A 19,829-nucleotide genomic window follows, 5' to 3' on the forward strand; every position below is an offset into this window, starting at 1 on the left:
TTCACAATGTTGGGTTCGGTCATTTTATTTCAATTGTTTTTAGTCATATTTTGCTTACTTACGAAATTATGCTTATGAAAAATAATATTGGACACATAGAATACATGATACTTGTTTAACAGAAAAATTCATTGCTCGCCACACAAAATATAACCATTCGCCAAGAATATTGGTATTAAGTTTAATATCTGTATTTTATTATATCTAGTATTCTCTTTAAACCGATCCTCTCGGAAGCATTAACATTATAGGCAGCGCGGGAACGTCTTTCGATGATTAAAATTGTGATATTATAAGGTTTATTTCTTTTTATACGCACATATTTAGTGAATGCATCTCGACACATTATAAGGTCCTGACAACTTACCTCGATTGATTATTCATTGTTTCGCACGTTCAATTGGCGATTATATCCATACGTATATGTGTCGTGTATGTTTATAAATTCACGTTTTCACTAATCATAGTGTTATCATGTGTAGAAAAAATCATGTGTATTTAATAAACGCGATGAAATAAAACACATTGTATTTAACGACTATATCCAAAACTGTAATGGCTTTATTGTTCATATTTAATAATATTTACAATAAATAGTTTATATCTGGTCTATGCGTAAGTGTTGAACACGTACGGAAGGAGTTATACAATCCTAAACGTTATTAATTGCATATGAATGCCTTGTTGGGCAATGCTGAAACGTTTCAAGGTACACACTAAATCAAGTTAATTTTCAAATAGAAATATTATTAAAGCTTTCATGTCGTGTAGCTATGTGACCGTAATTTACCATGTTGTATTTAAATTAAGTAATAAGTATTGTTGGTTATTGAAAAAAACGCCTTTGACCTATTACGTTCATATTAAAAAACTGCCAAAAATATAAGCAACACTAGCAAACGGTGTTCCAGGAAAACGTATGTTAAACTAGTGGAATAAGTTTTTAAAAAATAAAGAAGCTATATTTACAAACACTGTTAAATGCTAAAGCATTGAGTTAAAAAAGTGGAATTATTTAGGTATATAAAAACATCCTTACCAAAAATGGAAGCTAATCGTTTTAAAATATTGGACTGATTTATTTATGAAAAAGCAATAAAGCCAATTATTGTAAAATTAAAGTATCATGTTGACATAGTATAATTATTTTATGCAAACCACGTTACACAAACAACGTTTACATGATTAAGAGTATATAAAGAAACAAACATACCAAACAGTATTAAATTTAAAAAAATAAAAAGAGGGATTGTTATATATTATAACGAAGTAACACTATCAAACAGCGTAAAATGTATAACAAAAAAGAAAACTAAATATTTTGCTCTGCAATACTTTGGATCGTTAAGCAAAACAATTGTTGCAAATACCAAAAACGAGTTTTTCATGGCAGCCGTACAGGAGTATAAATACTGCATGAAGTACTTGCCAATATAATAAAACACAACTTTTCTTAAGTATACAAACTCAGTAACGTCATTTATGGATAAAGTGCATCAAATAACCGTAAACCTCTGTATCATAAAACATAGTTCGCTGTCTTTGTAAAGTAAACACAACCATAACATGACAACAATACCTACATATTTTAATCACACGCACTATTTTAAGTGCCGTATAGACGTCGTTTTCAATCTGCATATACCGCGTTCACACATTGTAAATTCGCCTTCGTCACACATATTTTAGTCAAGTAACAATTACATATGGATTACAATGTTAAAGGGGCCTTTTCACAGATTTTGGCATATATTGAAGTTTGTCATTAAATGCTTTATATTGATATTGGTAAACATTGTATCTAAGAAGCTCCAGTTAAAAATCAAGAATAAAATTTTAAAAAAGAAAAAAAAGTAAACCTCAACAGGGCTCGAACCAGGGACCCCTGGAGACCTGGAGTAAAAACCAATTAGACCACTCGGCCATCCTGCCAAGTATGAATGACGGACGTATTTTATACTTTATATAAGCAATCTTCGTTGTTTCATAAAATTAAACGACAAGAACAGAACTCTCCAAATTATTCAATTGTTTTGCGTTGCAATGCTTTATAATCTTCAGGTTTTTAAATCGTCAAAAGATGAATATAATTAATATATTAGATCATGGTAAATGTTCAGTATTACTGTTTGCTCACAAATATCATAACTAAAACGAAAATTTGCGAATCTGAAACAACTTTTTTCAATTTTGTAAATTTGCCAAAACGTGAAAAGGCCCCTTTAAGAGAAAATGTCTTTCACAGGATATGAAATATTTGCCCGAAGTATACGCTTTTTAGGGAGAGAGTTGCAGAAAACATAAATCACGAAACTTAACCGTGAGTTGTGACCTTGATCATTTCCTTTGAAGCATCGGATTTGCACGCTATCTGGTCATTGGGAATTATAATCGAACATGATGTTAGAATCCTTTAAGGCATGGTAATGTTACAGCTTGGGAACGAACACTATGACCTTCAACTGTACATGGTGACGTTCACCGTACAAGAATATGGCATTTGTTAGAGGCAAATTATTTGGTAATGTGGAACAATAACCCGAGATTATACTTGAATCTTCAAAGACACATACAAGTAAGAAAGAAATATGAACGTTTATACCAATATGCCATTATATATATATATATGAAATTATTCTCGGTTTGATAAATACAGTATAGTATGGTTTAACACGTGTTATTTAGAAAAGAGATTATGGTAATGGTTTAGCGCGAATAATGCACGGGTTTTGTGTGCATGTTTTAGCGCGAAAGCGCACGAGTTTTTCGTTTTGGGGTATATATGATTTGCACATCTATTGAGTCGCCATTCGAGGGTGTATTTGACAGGCAAACGTTATGGAACAAGAAAACGAAAGGGTGATAACCCCGCCTGCCCGTCCTTAATGAACATATATGTATTTATTATCGTTGTGTGAATGAATAAACTGGTTATACAGGTTTTTGAAGGTGATATATGTTCAATGGTGCGGAAATCAAGATTTCCTCGTGCACAGATTTGTAGGTTTAGTCATTCGACAGGCAAGCAGGGTAGAGCGAATACTTGATTTAAATCGTTTTATTTATTTTCTCAACCACATTTAATTGAGAAATTTGATTTATTTATGTGTCGTATTGGAGTTGGCAATTTATTAATATGGACAGTCAGGATGAGAGGAGAGATCGCTTCGCCGTCGGGGACAGGGCTGGCACAGTAAATGGACACACGTAGCGACCACGTGGTAGCGGTCAAGAAGGTAGGCCCTCGGGGATAGAGGAGAATTGATTGACGTGTTTGGTTTACATATAATAATACGCACATTGTGAAGAAAAATATCATTTCTCACGTTTTTCTCTTGTAAAATGTAGTTTAAAGAGAGGCATGTCCTTTTTTTCGGAAAATCATTGGTGCCAATCCTGATATAATTGACTGTATTGTCGGCGCTTACACATGTATCTGGAAATAACCAATCAGCTTTAAAGCAGATAGATAAGCAGATGTTAACGAGTCGGTGCAGGATATTTAAAATAATGGCTGTATTGAAGAATTAAAAGACATCCCTCATGTTGTTAGTCAATCAAGTGTAGCCGTGAATGAAGCCGGAAGCTGGATTTGTGATCAATGAGGACAAGTCAATATAAGTACCAGTTCAGAGGCTAGAATGGGTAGGATTAATCTGGGATAGCCAAATGTTTTCTTTTGAAACTCCCGATAGAAGAATAAATGATTTTAAAAATACTCTTTTAAAGGTATTTTCTTCCATGCCAATGGTTACGGCAAGGGATTTAGCTAGATGTACGGGGAAAATTGTTTCAATGATGCCTGTTATAGGTAGTCTGGCAAGGTAAATGACTAGATATCTTTATTCTGAAATCGTTTCTAGACCGTCATTGCATAGAGTTATAGCCCTTGAACCAGATAGCTTATTTATTTCCGAATTTATATTTTGGTTAGGTCGCATAGATGGCATACAATCAAGACATTTTAGTAAAACTACATGTGTCCAAGTTTTAAAAGTTTACAGTGGTGCAATTGGGTTTGCTGGTGGGGCTTATATTGTTCAGTTTTCACGATATATGGTCAAATGAAGATTGCAATACAAGTTCTACTTATAGAATAATTAATGGAGTAGTTCTAGTTTTACGTGCCTATGGGAATTTTTTAAGGGGGGGGGGGGCTGTTAAGAGGTTTTCTGACTCTGAATCACGTGTAAAGTTGGTAAAGGTAGGAAGTTCTAAACTTGAGTAACATGATCTAGCACTAAGCATTTTAGTATGTGTTTGAAGATGAATATAGGACTAGAAATACAATGGGTTCCAAGAGAATTATACTCCATTGCCGACAGTATAAGTAAAATGAGCAATACAGATGAATGGTAAATCTCACGATATTTCTTTGAGTATTTAAATGGTAGCTCGGGTCCGTTTTTGATTGATCGCTTGGCTACTTTTAAAAATAGAAATACTTAAAAGATATAATTCAAAATTCTTTGATTTTGAAACGGAAGCAGATTGCGTTACACAGTTTTGGGGTGCCGATTTGAATTGGTTGATGCCCCTATTTATCTCGTAGGAAAAACAATTTTGCACTTTCTAGAATGCAACGCATATGGCGTTTTGGTGGTACACAGATGGCCTAGTGAAGCATTTTGGCCATTCTTATTTGAGGCTGGTAATATACAAATGCACTTTGAGAAGGATAGTATTGTGTTTGACAAAGGGCAAACTATTTGTATGAGTAATAACCACTCTGTTTCAGTTCAAGACCTTTTTCAAGAAATGTTCTTGCTATTCGAATTTAACTATACTATATGTCGTTTATATGTGAATCGGTGATATGAATGGTTTGACTGTTTTGCTATACTTATGGTATAGTTGGGATTTTTCACGTGTTTATATGTGTAGAAATGATTCAATGGATGTTGTTTTTGTATAGCCATTAAGTATATATAGAAACCATGTTGGTGTATGTCCGTTTGCACCTGGTGCTTACGAAGTCGTGTACAGTACACGAGGAATGGAATATTTGCAAAAAAGAAAGCAAAAAGAGTACTTGCAAAAAAGAAAGCAAGGGTTAAAAATAATAGTTTTAAAAGTATAATACTTGCAAAAAAGATAGCAAGGTTAATATTTTTTTCAAATTGGAAAATACTTGCAAAAAAGAAAGCAAGGGAAACGGTTTTGTTACAGAAAGTCAATTTAAAATGTTGGTGTGTGTGTTTCGTGTCTGTCTGCCTCTGGGGTAGACGCGATTGTGTGTGGCATTTCGTGGGCTCATGGGGTTGTGGGATCGTGTGGTCGTTGTAATTCTGGTCTGGTTGTGTTTTCTGATGATGGATTGAAAAGGGCCAATTCTGGGCCGCTGGTTCGGAGGTGCTTAGTGACTAAAGCGGATGTGTAGAGGCTTTGATTCTTTGATTTGAGATTTGTAACGGTGTGTTTGGTTCGTTTTTTGGGGGGTTTGGCGGTTTGGGGACTTTGAATTGAAAGGATGCGATACAAGATTTTTTGAGGATTGTGCTATAATTATTATCTTCAATAGTAAAATGGTTCAATTGTGCAAGGGCGAACAGGTTTTGACATTTTGTAAAACAAATGCAGTTTTATGCCCTGTCTTCTACTTGAAAAAATGTATCTTGGTAGAAACTATTCTAGATATTGCAATATATGTTTCGTTTAGAAACATAACAAATTGTAAGAAAATGAATAAATACATTTTAGTTGGCTCAAAGCAGATGAGTTACAGTAGACAATTAGATATTTTGCACCACATCTTTCGTGAAATTTGACTTAAACGTAATGTTCACGGGTTGCATTCATTTCGGTCAGGGGAAGCAACTGCTGTTGCAAATAGCGGTGTATCTGATAGTGTTAAAAAAGCATGGGCAGTGGAAGACTGTTGGCGCTTAGGATCGCTGCGTGAGAGATTCGGATGAAACACAAACAATTGTTTCTTCTCGTTCGGATTGTATTCGATAAAATACCCTGCTTTTCATGACACCTAAACAAATGTGTTTGTTTTTATTCTAAGTGGTTAGATGATAAATAATTTATGTTTGCATAAAATGTAATGGAATATAAAACATAAGTATGGTTAAATAATTGGTTACATTATTTTTATGTTTATAATTTTGCAATTATAAAGTCTATATTTAGTATATTTTCAGTTCGGTTTTTAGTCCATGTGAGATGGGATCTTAACACGAACCGATTCCTTTACTGGGAAAGACAATGGGTGTATTTTCATTTAAGTCTGAAGCAGCTAAGTTTTCTTGATTATTTTGACTCATTTTTTACTTAATATTGTGTTTGAATGAGGTTTTTTAAGTTATGGGTGTCATGTTTTTCGAGACTCTCACTTCCTGGAGATGTTTAAATGTCAGTGTTATTATTTTTTGTTGTCTTTCGTAATGAACGTTTAATTTTAAAGACATTCTTATTGTACGATTACTTAATATTTTCATTTCGGCGTGACTGGTAAGATGTTGTAGTCGGTTTAATATAGCTGTTAAAAAATAAAAAAATAAAAAAAACAAATTCGTCATTTGCATTTATATATTTCTTGGAATACTTATGTTTTATCAACATTCTTTTTAGGTGCTTTATGGATTTTATGGTTTGAGTGATTTGTTTGTTTCTTGTTGATGTCCGGGGTTTGTGCGGGATGCTTTTGATGTTTGTTTGTTATGTTAGTTTGCGCAATGAAATTGATAATGTTTTAATTACATTTTTTACTAAAGAATACTTAATGTTTACAGTATAATAATAGCTGCTTATTTGTAGATTTCTCTTAAATTAGAGGTTTCGGGAGGTGATGAAGGCACCTAGACACCGGTCTCGAGACATGGGTCCTCATACGTCCCCCTGCCATTAAAAGAAAAATAAGATACCAAAAATGACAGTTGGGTTGCGTATCCCGCTCGCGGTTTTACCTGAATCGTTTATTACTACTAATTATTGTATGGGGTGTACGTGAAGTCATGAACACTTCTCTTGATTGGTGGTGGTGGATAAATCTTGCAGATAATAGCAGCTTCTTTGAACAAATTAATGTTTCACATTTGTTAATTTATAATATTTAAGCAAGTTAGCGTGATTGATGGGCATTGGGGGCATCCTGTGTGCACTTTGGGCATCGGCGGGGATCAGTTTATTCAAACAGTAACTCTTTTATTTGAGATATATACTTGACGTCTAATTGTTATGAATACATTTGCACTTTTTCACATGGCACACATGTGCATGTGAAGTATTCATAATTACATGCCCTACAGCAATTAAATTGTATCGTTTCAGTTCTTTATACACCTGAACAAAGATGTTACACCGTTTCCAGTCGTCTCGAGACTCATTAACTGAGCGGTGCCGTTGAGGTCTATATCCATTGCACATGTAACACATACGGGCGTCAGAAGAATTGTTTTTTGCATTTATATGTTGAAAGTCCTGTCAAATACAAGCACTCACTCCTATTTTGTCTTTGGTTTATTATTTGTATGATAATGATAATGATGATGATATGGGTTATAAAGATGATGGGGTTTTAATAGTATTTTGAGAATAGAGAATAATAAATTAACTCATAACTATGAGTAAGTAATTTTACAAAATGCAGTATGCAACTTTTAAATGAATTAATATATGCACATATGAAATGCAAAACAAACAATACAACCCTTGACATACCATGCTCTTACAAAATATAATTGTTTTCAGTAAACAACTGCAGCTTTAATGACAATTAAATATGTCAAATTTAGTTAAAGTGTGTATACATTGAGCATAAGTTGCCGAAATCATTACTAAGCCTATTTCTTAGACTTTTAACATATTCACCTTTTATGCAATTCATACCGTGTAACCCAATATTTACTGTCCATAAGAAAATACCCGTAATATCACACTACGCATTATAATATAAAAATGGCAAAGATACATGTTCACAGTTTTTTGTTCTTTTTCAAAATGCAATTACTTTTATTTAACCACACAAATGCAATGTTTTGAACGGTCTTTTACAATTACAATAACAACTTACCAACATAATTTTTCAAATGAAATAGTGTCTTCCTTAAATGTGTACCCGAGACATTGACAATCACATCTTCCACGCGACCACTACGACACGCACGCCCATCAATGAATAGTAGTCGTTATATTAGTAATACATGTATGCACATGTACATGCATGTTTAAAAAATTCCATTCATGATTTTATGTTTCTAACAATTGTCTAAGTAAGTAGGGTATAACGTATATTTGTTTATTTTTCATAATCCTCAGCAAGACACTCTAATAAACCAGGTCACAAAGAAACAAAGATCACAATTTACTAATGTAAAAATTATCTAACTAAATATTCGTTTTTAATAACAGAGTAACCTTTGTTTAGATTCAGCATTAATAATAATGTTACAACGATAAGTTTATTTTACATAATAAACTTTAGATATCGACCATAAAAGTTGCATCCCTCTTTGAGTTTATGTAAAATGTAAAATAAGATACAATCACAGTTTACACAGTTGTTACTTTCTTCATTCAAACATGACATGTATAATACCAGTTCAATGTATTGGTTAAGTTATTAAGCAACATAGTAACCATATAATGAATTGATCAATTAGTTAAAACATAATTGTATAATTCAAATTGGAATGTCTTTAGAGAGTCATACCTTGCAAATGTAAAATGACGATTACGATCAAAAAGTACATGATATACTTGCTATAATAAATTCGTTTATAAGCTAAATAATATGTAAATTTATATTAGCCAGTCTTCGGTGATTTAGTTGTACAGATGGATTTGTTATGTTGATCATCAGTACCAGTTTGGTCCTCTTCCGTCCTATGTATAGTGTCCGCTAGTTTCGTGTGATAACATCGCATTCCTGCTCAAAAATCTCTTGTTCCAACAGGTCCATAAGACGATTTCGTGGATTTGTATCGAGATTTTAAAATATTTGAAAGCATGTATATATGCTATTTAATATTTAGGTGGACAATATTTTCTTGTGTTAGTGCACTTAAAACAGTCATTTATGTATGCTGTTTTCTATCAAAGTTTAGTTTTACTCAGGAGGAATTTGAAGCCGCACACATAAACTCCAATTACCGAACAATGTAAATGGTGCATATGCAGACAGTATAAATGTGTTGTACTGTTGCATTTTTTAACTCAACCTTGAAGTATTATTGTAGCTGAACGAATACAAATACATTATATCAATTGAACGAAAAGGACTCATATGAAGCTCACCATCGAAGTACACAAACGAAACTTTGAAGTTCGAGAAGAGTTTTATCATTTTTCTACGAGACATGATGTCTTTGAACTTTTCCTTGAACGACTCTCCCATGCCCTGTTTTGTGGCTGCGCTGATGCCAGTGTATCCTTTCTCCATTGTTTGGACGCATTGCATCTGGGTACAATATTCAGCAAGGAAACATCTCTGAATTTGAAATGAATAAATACAAAGACCAACATTAAGTATTTCGATCGGAATTTCGGTCAGTCTTTGTATATAAGTGCTATAAACGGTTTTTATACTGTGTGTTTCCTTCAGTGAATAGTCAAATTTTAACAGTGGATATAGAAAAAAGTGGCGAATTAAACACGAAAATATCAATAAAGGAAACTATATGTCCTACTGAAGTAAAAAAAAAAAGTTTAACTTATAAAAGTTCAATTTTATCAAAAAAATAAATCAATGTCAAAAAATCTAAATTAAAAAAAGAAGTGTCTCAGTTATATACGTACACTTTAATCCTATTCGAAACTCAACAGTACGTGAAACATGTACTTGCTGAAACCGCATATCGATAGAAGATACAGAGAAAACAACGCACAAGCTATTTTTGCTCATCAGAAAAAAAAATGAATTGGGCAAACATGGTCATTTTATTGAAACCAATGACGATATGACACAAATTGAACATTAAAACGGACATTTCAAAAACAAATTATATCGCCTTTGACAAAAAAATATTAACAGATGATTTCGGATCGAATACTACATTTACCAATTAATAAATATAACAATATGAATAAAAACTCCAAAGAGCAAATCACGAAAATGGATAACAAAACGAAATAGTTCAATCTAAAATTAAACACTTACATTTATGAAAAATGACAACAGTCAACACAAATCGGACTATTTTGCTATAAATGTACGTATGTGTAAGACAAACATAATGAAATATAATGTGCGGTTTTTGCAACGCATAGGGGGAGAATACACATTTTATTTTGACACGTGCAATTTAATGACGATTAATTACATATTTTGATAACGTGTCTTTAGAAGAATGATTAGAATGTTATTAAAAACGTTTATTCTTGAATTTTGTATTACAATGACGAGCATGGTTTTTCATATCCAAACAACAGTCTAAAATATCACATAATACATAACCCTTTCTTAAGGGCAAAGTAACACAAGAGCTGTCAGAAGACAGCGCGCTCGACTTTTCGAGTGCTTGACAGTATAACGTAAGCTATCATGGGGAAATTGTCCATATTCAATAAGGTCAAGGTAATATAGTTATACTCTAACTGGAAGACGACCATAATTGAACATATTTATCGCTTATGTTTTAAAGAAGTGGTACATTATAGACGATTCTGAGTTCAGGTATATTTTCCACAATCTATTGAACATTTTTAAAGACATAAAACTAACTAATAGGATTATATTTTACGTTTGATAGCGATAGCTTGAGTGGGATGGTTGGACGGTTTTTCCAAAACAAAATAATAAGTGTTCCGAGGTCAGAAAAATATGCCCCTCCAAACAAGGCTTTGAACTAGTGACCCCAATTTTCATATGGGTCATCTAATGTCCAAGGCCAATGCACATGTGAAGTATCAAGCCAATATGTCAATTGGTTGACGAGTTATTGATCAGAAACGATTTTCACACTTAGTGTGATAGTAACCTTAACATTTGACCTAGTGTACCCAATTTCAATAGGGGTCATCTACTGTCCAAGGCAAATGGACTTGTGATGTATCAAGCCAATTGGCCAATTCGATGACGAGTTACTGATCGGAAACAATTTTCACGGTAAGTGTGATAGTGACCTTGACCTTTGACCTAGTAACCCCAATTTCAATAATGGTTATCTACAGTCTAAGGCAAAAACACATGTGAAGTGTCAAGCCAATCGGTCAAATCGTTGACGAGTTATTGATCGGAAACTTTTTTCACACTAATTGTGATAGTTACCTTAACCTTTGACCAAGTGATCCCAATTCCAATAGGGGTCATCTACTGCCCAAACCCAATGCACATGTGAAGCCAATCGGTCAATTCGTTGAAGAGTTATTTTCACACTTAGTGTAATAGTGACCTTGACCTTTGACCTAGTGACACCAATTTCAGAAGGGGTCATCTACTATCCACGGCCAATGAACATGTGAGGTTTCAAGCCAATCGGTCAATCTGTTGACGAGTTATTGATCGGAAACGAACTGGTAAACCGACAGACAGACCGACATCCAGTAAAACAATATACCCCTTCTTCTTTGAAAATAAACAATAAAAATAATTATTTGTGTTTTGTTGACCAATTTGTAAAAAAAAGTTCGTTTTGTTGTGTGAGGGTGGTGGAGAGGGGGAATAATGTGGGGGTGTGGGCATTTATTAGATGGTATTTCAAAAATAAGAAAAAAGGGGAAAAACAATTTTTAACTTTTTTTGTGGGGGGGGGGGGGTATTCTGGAGGGTGTTGGGGATGGTTTGGGTGGAGTCCATTGTGGTATGTCAAGTTAGTGTTATTTTGTCAAAGTATGAATCAAATCTGATCCTAAATAAAGAAGTTATGGCAATTTAAGCACAATTTCCTTAAGGTCGTTCAAAGTTCAAGGTAAAATTCAACTTTCCAGGTACAGTACCTTCATGATAGTTAGAAAGTATTTGGAGTTTGAAAGCAATAGCCTTGATACTTTAGAAGTAAAGTGCATCTAAACACAAATTTAACAAAATATTCAAAGTTAATAAGTCAAAAAGGGCCATAATTCCGTCAAAATGCCAACCAGAGTTATGCAACTTGCCATGTACAGTCCCCTTATAATAGTTAGCGAGTGTTCCAAGTCAAGAAGCAATAGCTATGATACCTTAGGACTAAAACGGACCAAAACACAAAACTTTATCAAATTTTCAATTTTTTAAGTATAAACGGGGCCATAATTCTATCAAAATGCCAGTCAGAGTTACATAACTTTGCCTGCACAGACCCCTTATGATAGTTAGTAAGTGTTGCAGAGTTATGCAACTTGACATACACAAATGTCTTGTTGCCACAAATACGTATTCCAAGTTTGAGTTAATTATCTTTGATAATATTCAAATTATTGGACTTTATAAAAACAACTTAAAACAACGGCGACGGCGACGCCGACGCTGGGGCGAATAGTATAGCTCTCTTTTTGTTCGAAAAGTCGAGCTAAAAAAGAATTACGTTTTGACGTGTAAGATATATTAGAGAGCTTCAAAACTAAAGTTTAAGCTTTGTATAAGTCGCTTTATTCAATTCATTGACTGTACATCAGAAACATATGAATAGTATGCATGCGACATGTATGAATGTTCTTTGTTGATGTATATTTCAGTGTATTCCTGATACCAACTTAGTATTGATCAATGGTACTTTTGCAATAAATTGTCCAATACATTCATAAAGAACCAAAATGGCCCTTCATTTTAATTTTTTGTTGAAATCATGAATATGTGCTTTTTTGAATCATGAACAATACTATTAATTATTCAATAAACAATTGCACGGTATTTTGTGAACTGGATTTTTAACGTTAGTTAACCCGATGTGCTTGGTACATTAACAATTGATAATTAATTGACTATTGTATTGTATTGTACTGCTAAAGTTGCAAGCCAGTTTCGTCTGAATCATGTATAATATCACAGTATGTGACACAGCGGAGCGGGAGGCGGAAAACTACAACGGGCGAGGCATGGTATGGTATTGCGCAAGGGGGGGTTAGAGGGTTAGGGTTAGGGTTTAGGTTAGTGTTAGGTGTCCCGTCAGGGTTTGGGTTAGCCTAAACCCAACCCTAACCCTAACCCGACCCCTAATCCTAACCCTTACCCTAACCCTTTTTTGGGGTTATCACCCCTGACCATGCCTCGCCCGTTGTAGTTTTCCGCCTCCCCAGCGGAGCACTGAACACTGTTAACACAATGCATTTTAATTATAAATTAAATATTCACTACAATAAAGCTACATAATTGCAAATTTATGCAATGATGGATTACCTGATTGCCTGGAATTGACTCGTCAGTGTAGCTGAACATATGCACATCAATGGTCTGCCTATCTGTCCACCAAGGCTATTTGTTGTAACTTTTATCGGACCGCTGCTAGCAATTTTACGCCGCCCACCGCTGAAAACATATTTGCATAACTACCACTGATATATGGAAAGACAAATAAAACACGTTTGGTCCTGCTTATGATATGATTACAATACATTTGAATAGAATACAAAAAACGTATGCATATAACTTTAATATTTTATAAGATACTAACTAACTATATTAATATTTTACTGTATTTATAAAAACATGTGTACCTTTTGTTTGTAACCACGTCTAGGGTGTTCTCCATATCGCACGACTTGACCCACACCACTATTAGTTTACGGATGTAGCCGCAGTTGAGGTCTTTGTTCGTTAGATACTCTTGAATTTTTTTATAAATACCTATACAAACATAGCATTATATTTCTGTATTTTATAACAATTAGGTCTAATTATAATACAGACGAACTTTGTTGTGTTTTGCGTGTAAATTTGTTCCTTCAATATATTCAAACCAAAAATAAAACACCCATTGACGATTCGGTATTTTCAAAACTAAAGACACAGGTGATTTATAAACTTGACAATATTAATAATTAACCGTAGCACGGAAACCATTATCTACGCTACAGAACTAATAAAAGGCCCCTTATACACTGACACTTACTGCTGGTCGTCAGTATAATCTTCAGGTAGTTCAAGACATAGGCCCAACATAAGCCTGGAATTACATCCCCTGCTGGAAGTGCCCTCCTAATATCTACAGGTGCTCCTGTAAATAACCACATATAAATGTGTCGCGCTCTTAGAAAATGGGTTTAAATGCATGTGCGTAGAGTGTCGACAGTTTCTGCTGTTATTAAATCGTGCGTTAAGAGAAATTTCATTATTAGCAAAACTCAAGGAAAGTGCCGTCCCTGATTAGCATGTGCGTACTGCACTGGCTAATCTTTGACGACATTCTATGCACATGCATTAAACTACCTTTCCACAGAGCAAGTCGCAAAGTATGCGCTGGTTTATATAAAGTAGTTGGACTGCGTGCATAATTGTGTACACATTTTCTATTGGGAAATGGTTATCGTATCATATGTACGTGACATACCCATTTACTGTCGCCTATTTGTATACAGACACTGTATCTATATATGATGTTCACTCTATACAATACATATATACAATACATGTTTTGTCGGATCCAAGATTTGCAGAAACGATATATGCGCGTTATAATATCGGCACGATTTAAAACACAAGCAAGCTGTTACTTTGAGTCAAAAGTAAATATTTACTTAAGTCCAGTATAGGCAATTGGCTGTATGGTGGCTTAATTATGAATAACTCATATGCTGAGACTAATTACCTGAAACTGTTCTTACAATCCAGTTTTTGTATGATTTTTCATCTTCGCTGAAGCATGTATCCCATCGAACAAACCTTGGCACATCTGAGATATTCACACCGCTGCGCAATACAAGCAGAACTCTCAGTTTGCCTTCATAAACATCGGCAGTCAGGCATTTCATGAGATTAAACGAAAATACACCAGATTTCAGTGCTTTCTTCGAGACAATAACTATTATCCAGCCTGTTCGACTGTCACCTTCTGAGATCCTGCTGGAATTCCCTGTTGCGTGTTCATGTCGAATATGATGTTTATCTAGCTCTCGTGCAATATCGTCACGAGAATCGTTATCAATATCAAAACAGGATATGAAAACACCATCCTGGAATAAATTGAGATGTCAATGTGTTAAATTAAAACCTCTACTTTCTAGCCTTTTATTTTATGCCTTCCGGTGGTTTATAGAGAAATATCAGTGAATTAAAACTGATAATTTCATTGTTTCAAACAATATAAATTATCAGTGCAAATTATCGATAATTTTACTGTTTATGTTAAATGACGTCATTTTTTGACGAAATGACGTCATTTTCCCAGCGAAATTCTTTAACAATTTATATAAACTGTGAAAAAAAACAACATAAAATAAAAAGAAAATTTGTTGGGTTCGGTGGAATATCGATTTTAATTCACTCGTGATCATATACGAGCCACTCGTGAAAATATTATTTTCTATGATCACTCGTGAATTAAAATCGATAATCCACCGAATCCAACAAATATCATCTATATTATCTTAACAAAACCCAGACAAGTGTTCAATAATAAAGTGTTTAATATTGTTCAGGTAATGTAATGCAAAATATAATTACAACTTATATAATTTGTATAATATATTATTGTTAATATGATATTTGCATGTGTGAAAGGTTTAGCTTAAGGAATTTAGCGAAGTCCATGTAAGCATTGTTCATGTTTTCGTTATCTAATGGCAAACGATGATTTCAGCCGTTCTTATCATGGATAAACGAGGTTCACGTCCTACTCCTACTTTAAAATGAAGTTCTTGGTAAAGTGACATTACTGAATATTATGTCCAACATATACAGATGACTTATAAGTACACATATTAAGTATTGATTAATTATAAAACTTTGTGCTTGTTAAGCAAAATACACATCAACTACACATGTGATAAACCATTTGAATTTGCTAGCTTGCTACCTTTTTGTGCACTTACCTTTTTTATATCAGAAATAACTCAGCTCCTATTTTATTAGCGTTTGCCGTAGAGGCCTTACACAACGCGACAGGAATATCGTTTTCATCTGAAATATACATTGCATTGTATCAGTAAAAATATAATTAAGTAATTAATATTAAGAACGTCAATACATCATTGCTCATAAGAGGAATTGTAACACAATTTACTTCACAACAAAAATATAATACTGAGCCGAATATGCGATGTATGCCGCCAGACATATAATACTGAGCCGAATATGCGATGAATGCCGCCAGACATATTATACTGAGCCGAATATGCGATGTATGCCGCCAGACAATATAATACTGAGCCGAATATGCGATGTATGCCGCCAGACATATTATACTGAGCCGAATATGCGATGTATGCCGCCAGACAATATAATACTGAGCCGAATATGCGATGTATGCCGCCAGACAATATAATACTGAGCCGAATATGCTATGTTTGCCGCCAGACAATATAATACTGAGCCGAATATGCGATGTATGCAGCCAGACATATTATACTGAGCCGAATATGCGATGTATGCCGCCAGACATATTATACTGAGCCGAATATGCGATGTATGCCGCCAGACATAAAATACTGAGCCGAATATGCGATGTATGCCGCCAGACATATAATACTGAGCCGAATATGCGATGTATGCCGCCAGACATATTATACTGAGCCGAATATGCGATGTATGCCGCCAGACATATTATACTGAGCCGAATATGCGATGTATGCCGCCAGACAAATTCATCTGTAAAATAATATTCTTATATTTAAGCGCATGGATTTCAATCGCGACATGAACTGTTTAGATCTTTCCCTCTAATTATATTTTTTCCTGTCAATTTACAAGTTTTGTAATAATATATAAACGTTATAAACCTTCACATTGGACTATTTCCAAGAGATCAGCCCATCCATTCGCATCGATAATCTGTTGGTATGAATTGCAGAACCGCTGATGCTCGAGAGCGACATTTATGGTTCCAAGGTGCTGCTTGCGAAATGTGTTATGGCCGTCAGCACTGTTGGTACCTGGACACAAACGTACACCTCGTTCTGAAAATTGAAGATAATACAAGCAAGCGTATAACTGGTTAGGCTTGGCCAATCGACTTCGGGATACAAATTAACACACTTTTCTCGAATGTTAACGGATTATTATACATTTTCCTTAAAGTGGCTTTTTATTAATTATATATCTTACGGGTACGACAAAACACACAACGAGTTCAAGTCTGATACTAATATAAATGTCAACGCATATACACATTGATTATATAAGTCAACCCTAGCGTATGGGCGTAATAAATAAGAAATATCACGACCTCAGCCTCTTTTTAGGGATATCAGAGATTTCTCCACAACATGTCGTGTCAAAATTGGTTGACCCTTTTAGAGTTTGAAATTATTTCTTAGATATTGATACAGTTTAAAACAGCACATACATATTTGTCTTAACATAACACGTAAGTTGGTTTCAAAAGCATGAATTCACGAAACCAAAATTGATAATTAAAATATATTATTTAATCACACAGTTCCATTTGTTATGATAACCATATTGAAATTAAAAATATAATGAATGTTTTAGCATTTTAAAATCTTTGTAAAACGTGTGTGCATGCTGTAAGTATTTATATATTTTACATGATACCAGTTTGCACACACATGTTCATAATTCAAAATCAAAGCGCTGAAGGCACTGAAGTTGTTCACATTTGCATTATTTAAGACACAACTCATGTTTGAAAATTATTTAAAGTTTGAAACGAACACACGCCATTCACATTTGTAAAGAGCGTGTCATAACGCACGGGTTGTGATTTGTGTGCACTTGTTATCAATCCTATTTATTTTATAGAGATAACTTAGACAAAATTACAACATGGCCCTATTTGACGTTCTGAAAGCCTAGAAAGTATGATGACAATGGTAATAAGAACTGAATATAAAGACAATTTGCAATCACCATCATATTAAATGAATATTGTTGTAATATCGAATACCTTTATCACTAAGAATAAAATGTCATGATGGCAATATCCTGTACAAAACTTTTGATTTTTGACACCGTATACACATTCAAAATATACAATAAGATGAAAATAAATAAAAAATAAATCTGCGAGCAATACTTTTTACTCACGAAGTAGGTAGTTTACCAAAATAGTATAGTGTCACAATAAAAGGAAAATCGTTTAATTATCCAACCACAACTGTTTTCCGTACTCGGTCAGCAGGTCTGAAAATTTTTCCTGAACGCCTTGATAGGCTTCCCTTATTTACAAGTTTGCTATTTTGAATTCAATTTTATATCGAAAAGCAGTGTGCTATATTGTGCCATTTACAATTCGCAATGGGACTTTTAATGCCCCTCGTCATGCGAAATTGGGTCTTATTCAATATGCGCCCATCAAATATATAGCCCACTCAGCCTACGCATCTCTCAGTCTGGTCAGGAGATACATAATGAGACCATAACACACTGAGTGATTTTATAGCGAACAGCATCGCCTCTGACCAGCCTGCGCAAATGCATATGTTGGGCTAAAGATGCGCTGGCCGCATAAGACCCTTTTCGTATGACGCGGCTATGAAAGTGTGATTTAAATGTGTCGCAAGAAAACTGCGTGTAAATCAAATATTTACATAATATATATTTCGTTGGTGAAGAAATATACTCATAATAAGGCATGTGAGGACACATATGATGTGCACTCCCGTAGTATAATTTTTATCTACTTACACTGTGTGGTTTTCACAATAATAACACACATTTCATGCGGAGAATAGGTATTCGACTTACAAGTGTAAACAAACACACTTGTTAAACTTTTGTTTTCAATTTAATTATTTAGAAACGTAAATTGCAAACTTTATTTCAAAGTCAGCATTTACGCCGACTACCTTTTTAAAATATATTTTTTGTTATATTTAGTTGTTTTTTTTATATTCGGTTTTAGCGATAATACAGCATTTTTGTGGTTGTGTATAGTAGACTTGTAGTAATTGGTAAACTCATGTTTTATAAATTGAGAACTGTGAATATAAACAAGCTTAACCTTCTACGTTTGCGTTGTAAGCACCCGTAAATACAAAATATCGCCGCTATCTATTGAGAACAAAAGAACGTTTCCCAAAAACATCAAATTTAACCCCGCTGTAGTACATGAAGCATGCACTATAAACGAGGTTACAAAACATCCCACTATACTTGTTATCAGCAAAAGTGTTATTTTCCCGCATTTATTAATAGCCTCAGATGCGGCAGATGCGGTGGTTATCGTTCTTAGCGTAGTAAAGAGCAGACCGACTTGCAACGCGTAGTACTTACCTTAGTTGTTCATAATCTACTACGGTTGATAGCATCAAATCTGAGCCTTGCTCTGTGAAAACAGGGATCAATAAATGTGCGTTAACAGTCGTTGCAGATTAGCCTCTGCAGTCCGAACAGGCTAATCATGGACGATTCTTTCCACATAAACTTGATGTTCGCTAACAGGGTACTTCATTTAAAAGAAAATAACGTAGAAGAGAAAAAGGGCCGTCGATAAAGTACGTCATTTTCCAGTTGGAAGGACGGGGTGTAAGAAATTGTGACAGTTTGTGACATATGGGGAGTGGGGGTCAGGCCATGTGTGACGTCACACTTTATGGAATGAGTGATGTATTGGACGTCATCATTGATGACGTTCATTCGAACGAATGATAAAGGGGGCTAAGTTTCGTTAAGCTGAGGCATATAGTCGCGATTTGAGTCAATTGAAAACTGGCCCAACACGTTTGCTGAAATTTGACATGCATATGAACCAGAATGCGATCTACCTGTTGGCGTTGTCGGCATATCTGGGAAAAAACAACTTTTCGAGTATTTTGTGTTTAAATATTTTGTTTGGGAAACCACACGCGCAAAG

At 34.4% G+C, this 19,829-nt stretch overlaps 2 protein-coding genes across 2 annotated transcripts in view; both read right to left on the minus strand.

Annotated features, from left to right (window-relative positions):
* LOC127841010 (DNA-directed RNA polymerase II subunit RPB11-a-like) overlaps positions 1 to 19,829 on the minus strand; it is a 492,318-nt gene that overhangs the window by 108,133 nt on the left and 364,356 nt on the right. The window lies entirely within an intron of this gene.
* Positions 8,305 to 15,025, minus strand: LOC127840915 (uncharacterized). The gene is made up of 6 exons (XM_052369383.1): positions 14,667 to 15,025; positions 13,971 to 14,075; positions 13,576 to 13,705; positions 13,259 to 13,387; positions 9,241 to 9,433; positions 8,305 to 8,928 (listed from the first exon to the last, which is right to left on the minus strand). Exons 1-5 carry the CDS (start codon positions 14,827 to 14,829, stop codon positions 9,286 to 9,288), a joined length of 675 nt encoding a protein of 224 aa, XP_052225343.1. The 5' UTR covers positions 14,830 to 15,025; the 3' UTR covers positions 8,305 to 8,928; positions 9,241 to 9,285.

This window comes from Dreissena polymorpha, chromosome 1 (assembly GCF_020536995.1).
Source record: "Dreissena polymorpha isolate Duluth1 chromosome 1, UMN_Dpol_1.0, whole genome shotgun sequence".
Lineage (NCBI taxonomy): Eukaryota > Metazoa > Mollusca > Bivalvia > Myida > Dreissenidae > Dreissena > Dreissena polymorpha.